The sequence below is a fragment of the Ipomoea triloba genome, chromosome 11 (assembly GCF_003576645.1).
Source record: "Ipomoea triloba cultivar NCNSP0323 chromosome 11, ASM357664v1".
Classification (NCBI taxonomy): Eukaryota; Viridiplantae; Streptophyta; class Magnoliopsida; order Solanales; family Convolvulaceae; genus Ipomoea; species Ipomoea triloba.
The window spans coordinates 5,965,103-5,986,269 of record NC_044926.1 but is presented as its reverse complement, the minus strand read 5'-3'; the positions used below and the strand labels follow the sequence as shown (position 1 = coordinate 5,986,269).

General features: G+C 34.2%; 2 protein-coding genes across 2 annotated transcripts; one reads left to right on the top strand and one right to left on the bottom strand.

The window, feature by feature from the left end:
- The first annotated feature begins 9,617 nt into the window (after window positions 1–9,617).
- On the top strand, window positions 9,618–12,075 carry LOC115997110 (serine/threonine-protein kinase RIPK-like). Its single transcript, XM_031236601.1, has 5 exons — window positions 9,618–10,298; window positions 10,790–10,925; window positions 11,053–11,189; window positions 11,285–11,408; window positions 11,504–12,075. The coding sequence occupies exons 1-5, from the start codon at window positions 9,942–9,944 to the stop codon at window positions 12,046–12,048; spliced, it is 1,299 nt and encodes a 432-aa protein (XP_031092461.1). The 5' UTR covers window positions 9,618–9,941; the 3' UTR covers window positions 12,049–12,075.
- A 6,471-nt stretch (window positions 12,076–18,546) lies between these two features.
- LOC115997570 (trimethyltridecatetraene synthase-like) lies at window positions 18,547–20,577 on the bottom strand. The gene is made up of 3 exons (XM_031237154.1): window positions 20,230–20,577; window positions 19,455–20,064; window positions 18,547–19,364 (listed from the first exon to the last, which is right to left on the bottom strand). The coding sequence occupies exons 1-3, from the start codon at window positions 20,526–20,528 to the stop codon at window positions 18,729–18,731; spliced, it is 1,545 nt and encodes a 514-aa protein (XP_031093014.1). The 5' UTR covers window positions 20,529–20,577; the 3' UTR covers window positions 18,547–18,728.
- Window positions 20,578–21,167: the final 590 nt, after the last annotated feature.

Here is a 21,167-nt window from a genome sequence, read left to right as displayed (position 1 = left end):
GCCACTGTCTTTTCAACCAAGTGCGATGACCAATTGTGCGAATCAACGGTTCTTCTCGTACTAGCTAGGTTGAATTACTATATATTGCAACATTGTCATCGGATAAAACTAACATGTCTCACGAGACGGGTTGAATGGAGAGCCCAAAAGGCCGCAGTCGGAGTGCGTAGGTGCCGAGGAAAACCAAGGGCGCACGCTGCTTTCCATGCATGATTCGAGAGACGACGCGTGTCATCTATTAATCAAGTGTGTTTCTTTATCGGTGTTGTTTATTTTGAAAACTCTCTTATCTTGTATCCTCTAGAATGGTTAGTGTATCAATTATAATTTTTGATTTTTTTTTAATAAATAAAGACTACATGAAAAATGGTCATTATTATATTCATTTAGGCAAAGTATAAAAGTTAGCGTCAACAGGCCTATTTCACTACACTTTCCTTTAGCTTGCATTAATACATTTACCTCATTAATTAATTGGGCCTATATTATTTTATTACAATAAAAAGGAAAAAAAATGAAACATAAAAGAAAATTTATGAGAAGAAAGAATAAAAAGCATTCTTGACGCTGACTTAGAAAAAAAAAAAAGAGCATTCTTGACGCCGTTATCATGCATGCCGGTCAGGAGACCGACGACTTTTCAAAGTGCATAAACAATTAATTAATTTATAAACAATTAATATATATATATATATATATATATATATATATATATATATATATATATATATATATATATATAAATCTGTTCAAATGTGGCCGCGCCTTTTCGTGCAGTCGGTGCGATTTACACCACTCAATGTTATAAAATGCACCACTCAATGTTAAAAACGCACCACATGAAAATACACAAAAACACAAAAAAACACACCACACACCCAAAATAATGCAGCATAACTCCCCTGCCCTTAATTGTGCATTTCCAAACACTGTGTGGTGTATATTTCCCTACTTAGTGGTGTGTTTTTTGGTGATGTGTACCTAACGGTGCATATTTGTGTGGTGCATTTTCTAACACTGATTGGTGTATATTTGTATACATAGTGGTGATGCCACACTGTTCACACGTTAAGACGCGGCCACATTTGAACTCTACTATATATATATATATATATGGAAGGTTGTAGGTTCGAGCTTTAGTGGAGGCGACTCTTCGTGCTTCAGTAGGTTGAGAAAGTAATTATGAACTAATGAATAGATACTGTATGGTAAGCGGTAACAGGGTAGTATTAAAAAAAAATAATGTATATATTTTTTTAAAAATGTTAATAAATATGACGCGGCATTATTACGTTGTAGGGTAAACGTTGATAAGTTATAAATTTAAGAAAAAAGTTAGTTTCTTCAAAAAAAAAAAAAAAAAAAAGAAGAAAAAAGTTAGCAATCAAAGTACCGAGTCGATCAAAAGTATCTCGAGTACTATAAAGCGAGTCAATAAAGGAGGGGTGCAAATTAGAATATACTGTTTTGTTAGGTGTTGACGCATCTTGTTTCTAATTGTGAAACACTCCTTACTTTTTTACCCATGGGAAATCATGACCCACTTTAATTAATAATTTTCTTTTTTAAAACCATGTTTAATTTTCCTGGTTTCCTTAGACAATATCTTGAATTTCATATACTCGCCCGAAGGCCTGAAAGAGCTTGAGTTGCCCACGTGATTTCAGATTTTCCGTCTGTACATTTTTGTGCATAAAAGACGTCTTCACTATCATTGATGGTCAAAATCTCCCAATAACACTTTAGGTTCTCAATGCGGTTTGAGCTCCCACCTTGTCGTTAAAAGTAAGACTAAATGTTAATTGAGCGACTACTTGAACTACCCCAACGAGTAAATAATTTTTACAATACTATACCATGTTGTGTTTTACTACACATCTATACAATACACTATACCATGCTGTGTTTTACTGCATATCTACGGACAATTCAGTTGATTCTTGAGTGGTAGATTGTGGGCAAGAACTGTTGGACATTTATATAGTAAATGGTTGAATATATGTATTCAGGCATGTCTACCGGAAGAATAAATAATATTTTGGTCTTGTGGAGTTTAAAATATTATTTATGTTTGGTAGGAAGCTTATGCTTTGATTGATGAAGAATGTTTTAGAGAAGTTGTTTTAAGAGAGGTTGTTTAGAGAAGTTGAGTTTACTTCTCGTGGTTTTACTTTTCTTGGTTTTACTTCTCTTGGCTTTTACTCTTCGAAAGTTGACTTCTCGGGAGGTTAGTCTTGGGATGACTTCTCGAATTCTAAAAAGTTGTAAATATTATATATAATAATATAATGAATTCTTGATAAGTTACACAATAATTTAAATATTAAATTTGAATTATTGTTATCATTTTAAATATAATGATATTGGAAGTTACAAAGCTCCTACTAACCTAGCTTCCCATTAATTTATTCATTAATATGACATTTAAGATAATTGAAGAAATGATGTCTGATGATGGATATAAATATTGTCTTTTATCAAGTTGCCAACACACATGTTGTGAGTGTATTCTTTGCTCTTGACTAAGTAGCTGCAGTACTTACGAGGGAGTAGTTTCTAAAACAAAAATTTCAAGTTACACCCTTAGTGAACTTTTTAGATGAGCAACGTAACTTAAGAAGTTTGACATTCTTATTTATCTCAAAAGTTCTAATTTGTTATTACCCTTATTGCTTGCTAAGGGAAATTAGAAACTTTTAGGATAGTGAGCCTTCTCATCACACTTGAAGACCATGGTCAAGCTTTCCCTTGTTTTCTGGTTCTAAGGTTCCCTTTTTGTGAGATTAATTAGATTGCTCTTATTCCTAACAAGGACACAAAATCGAGCCCTGGGAACTGTAGTATGAGAGTTTCACCTAGTGTGGCGGGCTCATTGTGGGTACTAGACACTGATCCTCCCACCTAATGAGCTGCTAAGTCATTGTAATTTATCCCTCCACTATCCTGATTTCTGTCGAGTGAGTTGTAATTTATCCCTCCACTATCCTGATTTCTGTCGAGTGAGCTGTAATTTATCCCTCCACTATCCTGATTTCTGTCGAGTGAGCTGGGCTCATTGTGGGTACTAGACACTGATCCTCCCACCTAATGAGCTGCTAAGTCATTGTAATTTATCCCTCCACTATCCTGATTTCTGTCGAGTGAGTTGTAATTTATCCCTCCACTATCCTGATTTCTGTCGAGTGAGCTGTAATTTATCCCTCCACTATCCTGATTTCTGTCGAGTGAGCTTGGAGGCGGGGGACAATGAAGTAGGATTCTGCCTATATATAGTTGCTATCTAAAGGTGCGTCCTGAGCGAAACTCGCCTTGTGAGTTGTGACCCAGGGGACAATGAAGTAGGATTCTGCCTATAGTTGCTATCCGAAGGTGCGTCTTAAGCGAAACTCGCCTTGTGACCTTAATCAGCAAATGACCACAAGAAACCAGTCTAGATTGCCCATAGTTGACTGGCTCAAACCAAGAGGTCAATAAGCAATTGCCATGAAAGTTGAATTCAAAATCTTGTGCTTACCAAACCAATTATATATCCCATTACAAGCAATCTTGTGGTTAACTGGTTATTCATTAATAATAATAATAATAATAATAATAATAATAATAAACACTCTTGAGCTCATTGTTCGATCTCTCTCCCATTCTCATATAATCTGGGTGTTGTACTTGGTCCATCACAAGATCGGACATATTATATTAGAATCAACCCATGCATAAAGCTTAGCTTACACTTTCTATTTAATATTTTAACAGTACAACGTTATAGAATTTTTGAGTATATATGATAATGAAATCATGATATATCCCAATAATAGAAGCTAGCTAGATGATTGTTACTGCCACCTAATATAAGTTGTTCGATCACATGAACATGCTAGTCAATGTTCTTCGCTAATCGCTATCCAACCTAAGCTGGTCTCTACTCTGCCTTCAATTCATTGCTTTATTCATTCAAACCAAAGAATCCAACAAGTAACAAAGAGCTGAGCGTCTGTTTAGGGTTGAGACTCCCTTTATAACAAATAATTTAGTGTTTTTGACGGAGTTTGTATAAAATGATTTCTCTAAATTACTAGATACAAAACAATATATGAAGACGTATAATTTATTTCTCCTTATGTTTGTAGATGGCTAGATCGAACGTATTAAAATAAATTAAATATATGCTCTATCTTAACCTATTAATGTTAGAGTTCTACTAAAGAATTATGTTTAAAGATAAAGATCGATCATGGAGTAAAAGTATTAATGTATTATGTGACAACATATATGGACGATAGAAATTAAAGCTTACCACTTAATTGGAGGGAGAGGATCGGAGTTTAATTATCTGACCAACTAAAATTGTGTAGAGTTGTTTTCAAAAAAAATTGTGTAGAGTTAAACTTTAATTTAGAGGAAAATTCGTATTCGCTATCTAAAGATGCGTTTTGGATAAAATTTGTCTTGTTACCTTAATCGGTAAAGGCCCACAAGGAGATAAACTAGACCAATAGACAGTTTCTACGAGGAGTCAAATTTGAACATTGTAGTCATCATTTAAATGCAAGTATATAGGTAATATATATATAACCTAGAACCCTAAGGACGATCTAAATCACAACACTTTTATAAAATTGAGGGTGACATTTATAAATTTTAAAAGTTAGAGACCAAAACAACTAGTGACGTATAATCAAGGAGCCAAAAACATTTTTATCACTTTTTTCTTTTTTTTCAATGTTTTTGGTAGATATTTTAAGCAATGAAGACCAAATATATGGCTAGCTAATAGCCAGCTAATAGGCACCCAATATATTACATGATCAAATCTCACTTTCATGGTACATTAACTTTGATTTGATTTTTCTTTGATGATGATAAGATAATGTCGTCACGTTAAATTAGATGTTTTCAAAACAGTAACCTAAGTGGTAACTTCCATTGCAAGTATTAGTTATATTGGATAGGATTTGAAGACTTGTAAATTTTTTTTTTGACAAAGACTTGTAAATTATTGTAATACTACATACATATAAAAGTTAAGTATAAATTAATTAAATAATCAATTATATTGCATTTGAAAATTGTTGGTGTTTAGTATTAGAACAAGTGTGGTGTCCCCAAATGTTGTGCTTTAAGTTATGCCATACAATTTGGAGTTTTATGCATTGTCTCTACAGTCTCCAGATCAGATTTGACCTAGTATAATATAACGCTAAATAACTTGTTCCATGGGCTGGGGGTTTTGTACTTTTATGTGGTCTCTTTTCTTTTCCAACATGCACAAGAAATCTGTTCATGAACTAAGTAATCACAAAAAAGGATAAGAAAAAAGGATAATATATATGCTATACGTATCAACTTTGAATTATCTAAAATTGTACTACGTCCCGAGGTCAAATGCAAGAAGATGAATCTTTAATTAACAACTAGTGGATGAAAACGCAAATAGAGGACTATATTGAAAAAGTCACAAAATTAAAGTTTGGGATTGAATTATGTCACAATAATCAAATAAGATTAAATCGAGAAAATTCACTACTATTTTGAATATTAAATCTCGCAAGTTGTATAATTTGAGTTTTCCACTATTACATTTGCAAAGAGGATTTTGAGTTTAGGACAACGACGTATTAACCAATTCAAAGCTCTACCCTACCTTCATTTAAAATTGTAAAACAAGTTAATATATTTTTTTATTTTTTATTTTTGCTTTTGAATTCGATGTGTTTCTTCTTGAATTCCACGTGTTTATTTTTAGTTCTGATACAATGTTGGTCATAATATATATATATTTTTTGAATTTCAAGTGTTTCTTCTAAGTTACGTTATAGCTAGTGTCAGTCATAACATTTCATTCTTCTTGAATTTCACGTGTTTCTTCTAAGTTTTGATGTTACGTTGGTCATAACATTACATTCTTCTTGAATTCAATATGTTTCTTCTAAGTCTTGATGTTGGTCATAACATTTCATTTGATCTTCTTGAATTCCATGTGTTTCGTTCTTCTAAGTTTAATTTTGGTGTTGATCATAACATGACATTTGTCATCTTCTTCATGAATTTCATGCTTTTCTTTTAAGTTTTGATTTTGGTCATAACATTTCATTCTTCTTTTTCTTGAATTCCTGGCCTTCTTCTAAATTTAGATGTTGGTCATAACATTTCATTCATATTTCATACATTCTTCTTCAAATGACACAAGGACTAAAATTAGTAACATTTTGAGAATTTTGTACTAACGAGAAGCTAGGTTGTAATAAGGGAGGGTTGGAATTGCACTTTTAAGAAAAAAGTAATTCTCTCCAATCAAATTGTGTAAAAATTTCACATTTTAAAATTATGGAGGAAAGGAAATAAGGAATTACAACTCCTTTCAATTAAACATGCAGAACATTTGTAAGCCCCACAAAATCAAATAAAGGACCAAATTTAACAATACCAACAAAATTGTGAGGCTAAATATGATCAAATTAAAAGTTAAGTTTTAAATGTGACAATGTCACAATAATCTTGGAACTAAAAATGTAAATTGTTATTTTCCAATTTTAAAACTGGTCATTAAAAAAAAAAAAAGAAGAAGTTTTGAAAGAATGGGGCTTAATATGACAAATTATACCATGGACTAGGGTTTACCTTACATTGTAGACCCTGTTTCAAAAATAACCTTAAGATTCTGTATATGTAGTTGACACATTCTGTACCTGCAGTTGACAGTTTATGTATATATAGCGTTATTTGTTTACATGTACATAAACTATTAATTGTAGTTACAAAATGTGTTAATTAAAGATACATAATTTTTGTATGAGCCTAATTCATACTATAACAATTGGCTTAATATGTCCACCACTTACTGCCCCACTTAAAAGTTATAATTAAGATCCATTCATGGCAACAAATTTCTTTTCATGGGAAATAAATTTTGATCGCTATTATAGTTAAATCTTAGTCACAACTCACAATGCAGGAATAGCTAGTAGGCAAGAGTACCCTAACTTACTCATTCACGTCAAGTTATAAATGGCAAAAATTGTCTCAATTTAAAGTGCGTATCTAGCTTGCATGGATTTGTCCGTTGCTCTCTCAAACATCACTTTGATTTTACGTGAACGAGAATCGTAATCCAGTCACATTCATCTAAATTCGTCTCATAGGAGTTTTTTTTTGAGTGATATTAGATTGCGAATCAAGAGGATCGCCAGTTTTTAAAATTATGTCCATAGATTTTTGAGTAATTTAAGATTGAGTTTATATATACCATCAACTTATTTTTATTGAGATTACACCTTGATTTTGAGAGCTTCCACCACTTGTGGATTTTGTCTCAATTGGGTCTTGACTGTCTAAATACTTGTATACTATGTCTACACTAAGACAAATTCGTATACCACTGGCTTGTCTTAATCACTCTAACGGAGGCATAAACTTTCTGCTCACACGAATAACTCAGTTGGTACTCAAATTCCTTTACGGACAATACTTTCTGTGCGATCACTACCATTAGATAAGCATAAATGAATCACAAAGTGTTTGAAAATGCACCAGTGCATGCAATTCATTGTGATGCATTTCTGAACACTGTGATGCATTTTTAAATATCTGATCTAATGATGAATCCGCACAGACCACATGGAAAGCACTGCATGCCCGCATTTGAATCTATATATATGTGGGGGGTGGGGGTGTAAGTATGGGTTTTTGGTGATAGCAAAGCAGATCAAAGATGTGAATCGGATTTATATATTGGAATATATAATCATTTGATCATTTACCCAGCTTTCTCTTGTAATGATTCCTTGATGTTCTTCAAATAGTAAATACTTTCCAGCTCACCATTAATTCAGGGTAAAAGAAATAGTAAGCTGCATTATTAAATTGCACATGAAAATGGTAACAAAATTAGGTTGTCTCATCTATATATGCCATCCTCACTTATGTATGAACAAAAACAGCTAAAGACACTGTCTAGTGTCAATAATCTCTTTACCTAATGATTAAAAGTGAGACCTCTAGATTCAACATGGAAATTAAAATATCAAATTTCGCTAAACATATTTGTTATTGTGGAATGTTTAGACTTATATATTAAAAACTTGACATTAATTGATTATTTTGATGCATTATTTGTCGTCTATTTGCACGAGTTTGACTAATTAAAAAAATAGCAAAAAATTATCTCAAAAATAACAAAAACCTTCTTCAAAAGGTTGATCCCTAAACCCAAGGGCCCACACGCCCTGGCCTGACAACATCTACGAGGATGTAAATCATGATATTACTGCACATAAGGAGCCCCTCTCACTTTGAGACGACCTTTGCTTAGTGCGCATAAGGAGCCCCACTCACTTTGAGAGGTTACTACCACATTGTGACTTTTGTTGGCAAAAGACTACACAAAAACCTTCTTCAAAAGGTTGATCCCTAAACCCAAGGGCCCACACGCCCTGGCCTGACAACATCTACGAGGATGTAAATCATGATATTACTGCACATAAGGAGCCCCTCTCACTTTGAGACGACCTTTGCTTAGTGCGCATAAGGAGCCCCACTCACTTTGAGAGGTTACTACCACATTGTGACTTTTGTTGGCAAAAGACTACACAAAAACCTTCTTCAAAAGGTTGATCCCTAAACCCAAGGGCCCACACGCCCTGGCCTGACAACATCTACGAGGATGTAAATCATGATATTACTGCACATAAGGAGCCCCTCTCACTTTGAGACGACCTTTGCTTAGTGCGCATAAGGAGCCCCACTCACTTTGAGAGGTTACTACCACATTGTGACTTTTGTTGGCAAAAGACTACACAAAAACCTTCTTCAAAAGGTTGATCCCTAAACCCAAGGGCCCACACGCCCTGGCCTGACAACATCTACGAGGATGTAAATCATGATATTACTGCACCTGACAACATCTACGAGGATGTAAATCATGATATTACTGCACATAAGGAGCCCCTCTCACTTTGAGACGACCTTTGCTTAGTGCGCATAAGGAGCCCCACTCACTTTGAGAGGTTACTACCACATTGTGACTTTTGTTGGCAAAAGACTACACGGTTACTACCACATTGTGACTTTTGTTGGCAAAAGACTACACGAAGTAAACTAGCTAAAGTTCTTTTAACGAGGTTTTCTCCTCGCCCTGTGACCCGAGCCGGCAAAGGACCACAAGGAGGTAAACCAGCCTAGGTTACCCATAGGGGACCGGTTCAAACCTAAGGGTTTGAGGATCGAACCTCCAACCTCTCGCCTGTAGGTAGAGCACTCTTACTACCTGGGTTGTCCTTACGGACATAAACTAGCTAAAGTTACCATAACTGATTGGTTCAAATCAAGAAGACTAATAAGTCACTATTGAGAGTTTGAACTTATAAACTTGTGAATACCAAATTAACAACCTAATCAACTTGACGGGATTGCCCTTAATCTACGAGTAAAAAGTTGTAAGTCCATAAACGTATAGTGCCTTAAACAGTAGGCGCGTAATTAAAAGTTGTTATACTTATCCATGTAAGACCTGAAAAGTGTTATTGGCGGACTCGCCATTGAACTGAACATTAAAACGCACGACTCTGAGGTCTGAAATCGCAGAGAAACTCAGTACGTGTCGAGGAAGCTATTAAGGTTGCAAATATGGACAAGAACTAGGATGTTTCCGTGCGTCGCTTTTAATCTCCACAGACTTTAAAAGACTCGCTGCCTATATATACATATTTCCAGAACGCCCAATTCAAACACTACACCCCATTCCCCTTTCTAGAGCGCTAATATAAAATTTCCACATTTTGCAAAAACTCAGCAAAATTATCTCTGTCCATTTCGTCAATTCCTTCTCACCAGCCCTTAAAAGTCCAAAAAACAAAATTCACTTCTCCAGTTCTCCACCACAAGTTTATATCCCCTGCTTCAATTTTCTGCTTTGAGAAATTGACCAAAGGGGGGTAAAGATCAAAGATATGGCCTGCAAATATGTTCTTCCTGGCTGCTTTAAGGCCAAGCCTTTTTCTGAAGACATTAAAGATTCTGGGTACAAGAGGCTATCTATTTCCGACTTGAGTGATCCCAGTTTCCGGCTATCTGCCAGTGATCTGTCCTCGAATTCTGTCATAGGTTCGAGTCTTCATGTGTTTAGTCTGGCGGAGCTGAGGGTGATCACCAGCGACTTCTCGCCGGAGAATTTCCTCGGCGGCGGAGGGTTTGGCCCCGTGCATAAAGGCTTCATTGATGACAAGTGCAGGCCTGGCTTGGAGGCTCAACCTGTTGCAGTTAAGTCTCTGGATTTGGAGGGGCCTCAGGGTCACAGTGAATGGCTGGTTAGTAAATATTATGTATTTTCGTTATTACTTTAAACTTTTAGTTGAAATAAAACGCATCAAACTTGTCCACTTGCCTATTGTACATTCTGGGCCTACAAAATAGTAGAGGAGTAAATCACGTTAATTCAGCCCCTAGAGACTTCTCCACTTGCCTATCCTACATTCTGGGCTTACAAGATAGTAGATGAGTAAACCACAATAATTTAATCACTAAAGGTGGGAGGACTGGTGCTCACAAGAAGCCTATAGCACATTAAGTACATCACCCATTAGGTGAGAGGACTGGCCTGATGCCCACTACACTGTATGTAACTCCCACACTGGTGCTACCATGACTTGATCCTGTGTCCTTATCCATAATCTACTACATAAGAACTAACTGAGCTACCCGTGCAATGCATTAACTGTTCTAATGATTTGATAGTTTATTTATTTATTTTTTTTTAAATCAGTTTATTTATTTATTTATTTGTTTTGTATTGGTTTAGGCTGAAGTGGTCATCCTCAGCCAATTGAAGCATCCCCATTTGGTGAAACTGATTGGATATTGCTGGGAAGATGAGCACAGGCTTCTTGTTTATGAGTACATGCCCAAAGGAAGTCTGGAGAGTCAATTATTTAGAAGTAAGAAAAATCGGGTTCAGTTGATAATGAGACTACACATTTATATTTATATATTATATACTCAACGGATCATATCTTGAATCCCTGATTGATTAATATATACCATGGGTCTGTGATATAAATGCAGAGTATTCTGCTAGCTTGCCATGGATGACCAGAATCAAAATCGCCGTTGGGGCTGCGAGGGGTTTGGCTTTTCTCCACGGGGAAGTGAAACCGGTTATATATCGCGACTTCAAGGCTGCAAACATTTTGCTAGACTCTGTAAGTGACTAACTCTTCTCCATTTTGGTATATTGATATGAAGTTTTGTAGTACAGTGTGTTTAGCTTAACATGTTTGGGAACCCATAATTCCAGGATTACACAGCCAAGCTCTCCGATTTCGGGCTAGCAAAGGATGGCCAGGAAGGAGACGATGCACTTGTCACGCCGCGTGTCATGGGCACGAGCGGTTATGTTGCACCCGAATACGTTAAGACAGGTAAACTATGTTTGTGTCATAGCTAGTTTGAAGAAATTGAGGATCACAATTCTAATCTCTGACTCTTTTCGTTGTCTTTTCTGGTTTGGTTTTAGGTGAATTGTCGACTAGGAGTGACGTATATAGTTTCGGAGTAGTTCTGTTAGAGCTGATAACGGGGCGTTTTGTAGTGGACGAGAAGAGGCTCAATAGGAGGGGCTTGGTGGAATGGGCTAAGCCGTTCTTGAAGGACCCACTCAAGCTTGACATGATTATGGACCCGAGACTCGAATTTGAATACTCGGTGGAGGGTGCCAAGAAGGTGGCTGCATTGGCACGTCGATGCTTGAGCCGCCGCCCCAAGTGCAGACCTACAATGAATCGCGTGGTCAAGATCCTTGAGACGGTCTTGGAGATGAAGACAATAGTGATAGCTCCATTTGTTTACATGGTTCCCCCTGAATGCCTAGAGGAATCAAAGTATACAACAAAAGTTCATGCAGACAAAACAAAGTTAGAACACCAGGAGAAAATATGCAATAATAGAGTTGAGAGTGCAGCAGCCTATTCTGAAACTAGTTTATACACAGCTTTTAGGAAAGAGTTAAAATCTGCAAATAGGCACAAGGAACCAAGGAAAATACATCCCAAGAATTCATAAGTAGATAATCCTATATTTTATTTATCATTTCCTTTTTTTTTTTTTTTTTTTTTTCCCAACAAGGTTACAATTTTGGATATTTAATTACTTTATTAGCAATATTAATTATTGAGGCTAAAATTCTATAGTTTTGCTTGATTTTTTTTCCAAGTCAAAGTACCAAACTGTTGAGTTTAAATGTCTCTTTAGTTACCAACTTTACATTAAAAATTCTTTTTTCTTCTTTTTTATATATATGACAAGTGCAATATTACAAAGAGTGATTGTCCAATACGGTTCTTATGTATGCATTTAAACTTAAGACAAAAATTTGTGTGAGACTATCTCACTGGTTTTTTTTTTTTTTTTTTTAAATTTTGGAAAACAATCATTTCATTGGTTTTAATCCCTCACGAGTCGGATATTTGATTAATGATATCAAAGTTCCAACTCTTTAATTAAATATTTGACACATTAATCAAATATTAGACTCATCTCACGGATTGAGACTCCTGAGACGGTCTCATACCAGTGTTACCCTTAAAGTAAAACATAATATTTTAAGTAAAAAAGTAATACTTTTGAACATTAAAGGTTTTTTTTTTTGCGAGCTGGTCCAAGGGTAATCGTCATTTATGAAAATTGAACCCGATTTCTTCCGAAATTTTATTTCACAAAGAAAGTTCATTTGTCACTTAAGCTACCTATTGAGTTTGCGCAATCAATTATAACTGAATATAATATGCACCAAATTCAACGTATTTGTGGAATTTAAACCCCTAACATTGACGTTGGGAGTGTCGTATGCTGTCTATATATATCCTCGACTTCTAGAACTCCATTCTATTAAGGTTGTGTCTATTTTTAGCGTCATTATCATTTTATCTTTTTTAATAGTATTGGGTTTACCAACTCCTTTAATTTTCTATTCCCATCCATTTGCTTTGTTCTGTTTGTTCTATATATGCTTTCATAAGTTCCACATAAGTACGTAATCGAGTTAGCCTCCTTTGACACTTAATATATATATATATATATATATATATATATATATAGATTTTGGTTCAGGTGCGGCCGTGCTCTCCCGTGCGGTCACACACCACTCAATGTTATGAAATACACCACTCTTAAGAAACACACCACAGTGCATAACATATTTGTGTGGTGAGTTTCTTAACATTGAGTGGTGTATTCCGTAACATTGAGTGGTGTGAACCGCACGGCCACACGGGAGAGCACGGCCGCACCTGAACCTGACCCTATATATATATAACGACCCTGTTTGGTAAATAATCAGTCTATCAGTCAAATTTGACTTATTTGACCACTATTAGTTGTTTGGTTAATAAGCTTTTTGTAACTCCAAAATACTAAAATTCAAAATGCTACTCAAAGCAGTCTTTTCAATTAGCTTTTTGAGAAAAGAAATTATACCAAACAGCTATCAGCTAACAACTAATTTACCAAATAACTTTCTACAATCAGCTAATGTTATTAACTAATTATATACCTTCTAACCCAATTAGCTAACCCAATCAGCTAACATCAATTTACCAAACAGGACCAATATTTAGTTAAACACTACTTATTAGTATTTAATAATCCTATCCATTTACCAAACAGGGCCAATATTTGGTTAAACACTACTTATTAGTATATAATAATCCTATTAAATTTAAATATTTGATTTACGAGAAAGTTTACAACGGTTATTATGAAGTGTACTCTAAGTGAATTCCACTTTATGATCTTAGCCGATAAATTTTATTAATCTTACCATTGATTATTCAATCTATAAATTAAAGTTCAAACTTAAATAAGAAGAAGAATCATATTCTTTTTCTCAAATAATGAGCCATTGCGATCAATATTTTAATTTTTAAGAGACTATTTAATACTTTCTCATCAATTAATTTTTGAGTCACACTTACGTGGAACCATCTCACTGATTAATATTAGTAAAATGAGTCAAATCTAGAATAGTTGCTTTTTAGAAATCATCATAATACTTATTATAAAAAATTTAATATCAGCTTGAAATAAATAAATTGTTACTTATAATAAATACTGTAATATTTATATGTGAAACTGTGATACTATTTAGAGTAAAATAATTTTTACTAATGATAAATATTGTAATACTTATAACTGAAATTGTGATACTTATAAATCGTAATTCTAATGTAAATATTGTAATACTTATATGTGAAATGCTACTTAAAATTTTAATACTTATTGTAGAAAATTAAATAATAATTTGAATTAAAAATGAATCTTTACTTAGGATAAATATTGTAATACTTATATGTGAAATTGTTATGCTATTTAGGTTTAAATTGATTGTTACTAATGATAAATATTGAGTGCTTGATTTTTTTTGTGTAAAAGAGAAAAGATGTAACCAAGAGAGTTTAATACAACACATTAAATTAAGTTAATGACACTCATCAAGATGAAATTAGCAACAAGAGAAAATACTAAAATGTGTAAAGAAAAAGTGAGTGTTTATAGAAGCGGACCTCAAAAGGACTGAGAATGATCACAACCAAACATTACCCTACGAAATTAAAACACTAAATAAAAGCAAATTAAATTATATAATACTCGGGATATATCCCCACTAAAGGGACATTGGTTCATACTATTAATAAAAAAATTGAGAAGTTTTTCCTTCTTTTCTCCCGGCCCTCTCATAATGCCTTAATTCTTTTATCCTCCCTTTCTCTTCTTTTCTCCATCTTATTATGTCTTCATTTGCAAAATTTTCTTCCTTATATATATTTGTAAATTGATTTTTTGTTTTGGTCTCCAAGTGGACATCTATGATCAGCTAACCACATATTAATTAAATTAAATATTTAGATATCATAAAAGTGACCCACAGGCCACAACTATCATTTTCATGTTTTGTTAAAGAAATATATATATATATATATTGATGCTATAATTATTATTTTCTCCCTCTCATTTTATGTGTCAAGTTCGAATAATAATAAGACTTGACTAAAGTCAATTTCTCATAATATTAAGAGTTTTTACCCAAAATGGTCCCTCGACTATTGCTCATTCTCAATTTTGCATTTCAACTTTTAATTGCACCTAATGTGGTCCCTCGACTTTCAAAAACTCACCCAATTTGGTCCTCCGTTACATATTCCGTCAAATCAGTGTTAAAATGGAGGGCATTTTCGTCCATTTACCTATTGTTAGCCTAATAAATATTGAAAAATAGTTGAAGGACCATTTTGAGAATAGTCAATGGACCATTTTGGGAAAAACTATTTTATTTATTTCATTTTTGTTTATTTTCATTTTTTAGACTCTATAAAATTAAAATTTTTATACATTTTTTTCTTACAAATATAAATAGTTAAAATCGTGCAATCCATCCTAAAATTTTTTAACTTTTTTACAAACTATTCCTATGCAGATTTACAATAAGTTTCGTAAATTTTATAAATACTCATTTTTTAAGCACCGATTAAAATAATTCTTAGTCCGTAGTACTAAATATATTACTTTGAATTTTTTTTATAAATAAGATATAATATTATTAAACTCAAATAATTAAAAATAATGTGCCCACAGCACAAAAATTTTTATGATTGACTTAAAAATTAACTATAAATTTTATTGTTGAATACATATTGACAATTATTAAAAATTATTTATAATAATTATTATGTCCCGTGTAATATACTAAAATTATTAGGTAGGATTTTTATAATTAAGGTATAATTTAATTAAATCAAAATTATTAAAAATAATGTGTCCACATTACAAAATAAATTATACTTACCTTAATAATTAATAAAAAAAATAAGAAGAAGAAAACATATAAAAGATATCATACAATATCTTAAATAATGTAAATTAATATAAAATTTAATAATTACTTCGAAATCAAATACAGAAAATATTGCAAGAAACATTGACGAGATTTTACTTTTCGGCTCACCTGAGAAGTTTACTAGAAAAATTTACCTTTCGGTCCAATATTTTCCCTACATTTTACACTCTTTGGGTGTCTACGCTTGAAAAAAAATATTATTTTCAATGGTAAAAGTAATATTTAATGTGATACATAGTGATTGATTGTCTATGAACATAAAAAAAAAAAAAGTATATGACTATTTATGAAATTTACGGAACTTATTTTAAAACTTCATAGGAATAGTTTGTATATTTAGAGAGGAAAAGTCTGTAAAGAAAGTTAAAAATTTTGAGGTTGGATTGCGCGATTTTAACTATTTATATTTGTAAGAAAAAAATGTATCGAAATTCTAATTTTATAGAGTCTAAACAATGAAAATAAACAAAAATGAAATAAATAAAATAGTTTTTTCCAAAATGGTCCCTTGACTATTCTCAAAATGGTCCCTCAACTATTTCTCAATGTTTATTAGGCTAACAATAGGTAAATGGACGAAAATACCCTCCATTTTAACACTGATTTGACGGAATATGTAACGGAGGACCAAATTGGGTGAGTTTTTGAAAGTCGAGGGACCACATTAGGTGCAATTGAAGTCGAAATGCAAAATTGAGAATGAGCAATAGTCGATGAACCATTTTGAGTAAAAACGCTAATATTAATTTAGTATTAGCATATAAAATTTATATATTTAGAAACGACATTAAAGTACTATAAAACACAAAAATATAAATTTAAAAATAATTAAAAATTAATAAAAAAAAATAAACAAGGAAGAATGAATTAGTTTGACCAATAAATAATAAAAACGAGTAAAATGGGTAGAGGCCGGAGTACTACAAAATTAACCTCTATATTTTAATTTAAAAAAATTTAGTTAATAAATTGTCTAAAGTATTGCTAATGTAGTCGTTCACAGGATGGTACTTTTTTGTCTCCGAACTCTAATAGTAGTTAGGTTTAAATCAATAATAAATATGATCTCCTGAGTATTAACAAAGTTTGAGTATTATACTGTGAAATTGGGGCTAAATAAATAAGAATAGTTTAAATAATTAAGAAATTAAATTTGATTAAAAAAATCAAGATTTCAAATTTTATGAAGGACAATAATTGAAGGATAAAGTACATTTTACTCCTGGGTGAGGTGGTAAAAAGTCTCCTTTTTTTTTTTTTGAGTTCTACTGACTCTGTTGCAATGTAATATCTGACTCTCCTAACGTTTAAACCCACTCCCATTCATGTGGGAGTGTAAACCGGGTCCCACTAGACCGCAAGGTCTTTGTCAAGTTTCCTCGCTGTTAAGCAACTGAGGTTGTCTGTAATATATATACCAACCACTCTAGCTCAAGTAGAAAGAGTTTGGTTACTCTTAAACGAGATTCTGAGATCTAGATAGACTTTGTGAATCCAAACATAGCATTCATGAATCTCCTATTATCTCAAGTTTATTTTTCAATTACAATTTTCAAATAGGAAAAATGTCAAATTAGCCATCTAAATCATTCGGATAGTGCAATTAGATCCCCTAAGTAAAAAGGGTCACACTTGTGTGATGCCGTCTCACGGATACTTATTCGTGAGACAGATCGGGTCGGGTCAAAGCACCATGCAAATGTCATACTTATATGCTCAAATATAACACTAATCAAGAATACAATTTTTGTTACTTATAAGAGAAAAATTAATACATTTTTCATAATAAGTAATGTTGACAAGTGCCCCTTACTTATAAGGGCAAATATAATACTTTTGAGGAAAAATGTAATACTTTTAAATCGAAATGTAAAAGTATTGTATTTTCCCTTAAAAGTATTACATTTACCCTTATAAATAACAAAAATTTTATTTCTGATTAGTATTGCATTTGAGCATATAAGTATGACATTTGTGCATATAAGTGTTACATTTGCATCTTGACCCGACCCGACCCGACCCAGGGTGAGACGGTCTCACACAAGTTTTTGCCAAGTAAAAAAGCTTCATTCACATCCCTAAACCTCTAAAATAGTACAATTGAGTCCAAATCAACCTGTATAGCATGTTAAGTCTTTCAAAACTTGACACATGTCACTTTTAAAATATTTTTATTTTTATTCTTATTTTTTAAAGTAATATTTATTTATTTATTAAATTATTAAAGTAAAATAATTAACTTGAAAGTAAAATAACTTGACACATGAACGAGGTAGCCTCTTATACATGTTGATTTGGACTCAATTACACTATTTTACAAGTTTAAGGGATGTGAATGGAGTTTTTTTATTTTTACTTAAGGGACCTAATTGCACTATTCGAATGACTTAGGGGGTCAATTTGATATTTTTCCTATCCAAATATAACAAAATCGATCATATATGCCCAAAGATGTTATGGACTACATGGAAAAGGAACGAATTTATGGTAAGAAATTTTCTTAAAAGAAGCTATCTTTTGTGTATATATGTTGAAATTAATAAATACCACCATATTTAGAATACCCGAGTTGTCTTGAGTAACCCTTAATTATAGGATACATTTTTAAACTTATACCATAATTAGATTAATTCTCGTTCATACTGAGCCAACGCAATTAAGGGACAATATTGATCCATATTAATTTTTTCATATAAGAGAGAATTTTTAACTCCCGACCTTTCTTTTAACTCGCCACAATCAAGTTGGTTATCCAGATACTTAGTTGTTATTCTTTACTAACATAAACCATTACACACCTTACATTTCAACTGCGCTTATAGAAAATAAAGTAACACAACTCTTAAATAAATCAAAGTGAGCCGGTGTACACGTGCATTGGAAGCCTTGGCTCGATTGCAACGGCAAGTGGGATTTTCTTAGGTGTAGAAAGTCCAAAGATCTCTTCCATGTTGAGCTTTTCCGGAGTCACATCATTCGGCAATCTCCAATTGAATCCCTGTAAGAGGTTAGCCAAACTAGCCTGAATGACCTTCAGCCCGAGACTATAACCTGGGCACATTCTTCTTCCAGCACCGAAAGGCAAGAGCTCATAATCACACCCTTTAACATCAATATCTTTCCCAATGAACCTATCGGGTATAAACTCATTTGGATTGTCCCAGAGCGTCGGGTCTCTTCCAATGGTCCAAACGCTCACTAGGATTCGGGTGCCTTCTGGAATGTCGTAGCCCGCGACCTTGCAGTCCTCGCGGCATTGGCGTGGCACAAGCATCGGAGCCACAGGGTGCAATCTCATTGTCTCTTTAACTATTGCCTGTATGTATGGAAGATTTGGCATGTCCTTCTCTTCTACCCATCTCTTCTGACCGATCACACGGTCTAGTTCATCTGTTGCCTTCTTGAATATCTCTGGCTTCTTTAGGAGCTCAGAAATTGCCCATTCCACTGTCACTGCAGAGCTCTCTGTTCCACCAGCCAGCAGGTCCTAATTTATCAACAAACATATATGTTAGCTTAAGGAAAGAAATTATATTCCCTGCCTAATTATACAAATTAAAACTAATAGTATACAAACCTGGGTGAAACCCTTTACTCCATGCCTCTCAAGCTTGACTTCAAGGCTAGGATCATCAGCCAATTGGAGCAGAAGATCCACCATATCCTTAGCAACAAAACCATCCCCCTCTGCCACTCTCCTACCATTATGCTCATCAACAACATGCTCCAAAAACCTATCGAACTTCTTGCTCAATGCCTTCATCCTCTTAATGTACCCTTGCAGGTCCAAGAAATCGATCCAGGGGATCGAATCCCCGATGTTCAACACCCCGTTGAGCAAGAACAGCTCGTCTAACATCTTCTTGAACTCATTGGGGCTCACAATCGCTCCCTCCGACTCATTCAGGTAACTCTTTCCGAGCACCATCCGGCTGATCACGTTCAAGCTCAGGGTGGACAAATAGTCCTTCAAAAGAATGGGTTGCCTAGCAGAGGATACGTTGTAGAGTTGGGCGAGGATAGATTTCAATTCCTGGGATCGGATATACTCGTAAGAATCGAGGCGCTTGGCGCTGAAAAGCTCCATGATGCACATTCGCCGCGCCTGGCGCCAGTACGGGCCGTATGGGGACCAAGTAATATCGGAATAATTATACGTTGTGTACTTCCCGGCGGCAGTTTTGGGTCTGATAGATAACACATTATAAATGAAATTGTTAGCATTTTCCCAGGAAATTAGTAATTCTAAGTTATTTGATTATGTTTAGATTCTCCACTTCCTATATAGCCCATGTATGCTAGGGCTTCTATCTATTCTGAGTTTTTTGTTTTTTAAATTGATATTCTTTTACCTGCCGACGAAGTTGATGTCCATGGTTTTGAGGAAAATCTTGGCCATTTCAACGGAGGATCCGACGACCACGGGGAAGGACCCGAACTGGAGCTGCATGATGGGGCCGTATTTCTGCGACAAATCGTGGATGGAACGGTGAGGGAGGGAGCCGATGAGGTTCAAGTTTCCGATGATCGGCCATGGCTTAGGACCGGGCGGTAGATGAAGCTTTCTCCGGCGGAGATGTTTGGCAAGGAGGATAAGTGCAATGGTGGATAGCCAGGCTGCTGCATAGGCAATCCAAGTTGGGGCCTCCATGGAATCAAAGCAATTTGTTTAGTGGGAGCAGATGAGATGATGATGTTTTGGTGTGATGGTGAGCGTTGAGAAGCAGAGGGATGGGTATTTATAGTAGTGATTACTGTAATTTAGTGTTGACTACTTGAGTATGAACACATTTTCCTTTTTTTTTTTTTTTTTTTAAATCAAATATTCCCATTGGAAATTGTCAGGAAATAATGTGCTACTTGTGCTAACTTAAGTGGAGAGTTGACTTGTCAATGAGGATAGGCAAATTTTTAATATTGTTGGGTAGGGCTAATGAGGACTATTATCCGCTATGATTAGAAGTTTAGAACTTGAGCCTCCAAGGTTCGAACTCATCCCTTTCATATGTGAGTGCAGTTTAGTGCCACTAGGCCATAAGTTCTTGGTAAATAATTTTGTTGTTGCAAATTACTCATTTTTACATCAATCCAAAAAGAAGGTAATCTTTGGCTTAATTTCTCAAAGTCAGAAATGAGGACATTCGTGGTATTGGTTGTTGGAATAATTGATGTTGCATTTGTACATTGGGGGAGCCCATTTGTTTTAATTGTTTGTGTATCACATTTTTAGGACAAGTAGGTGTACGTTGATCACTGGGTTGTTAAATTTGTAGTCCCTTTGTTTCACATA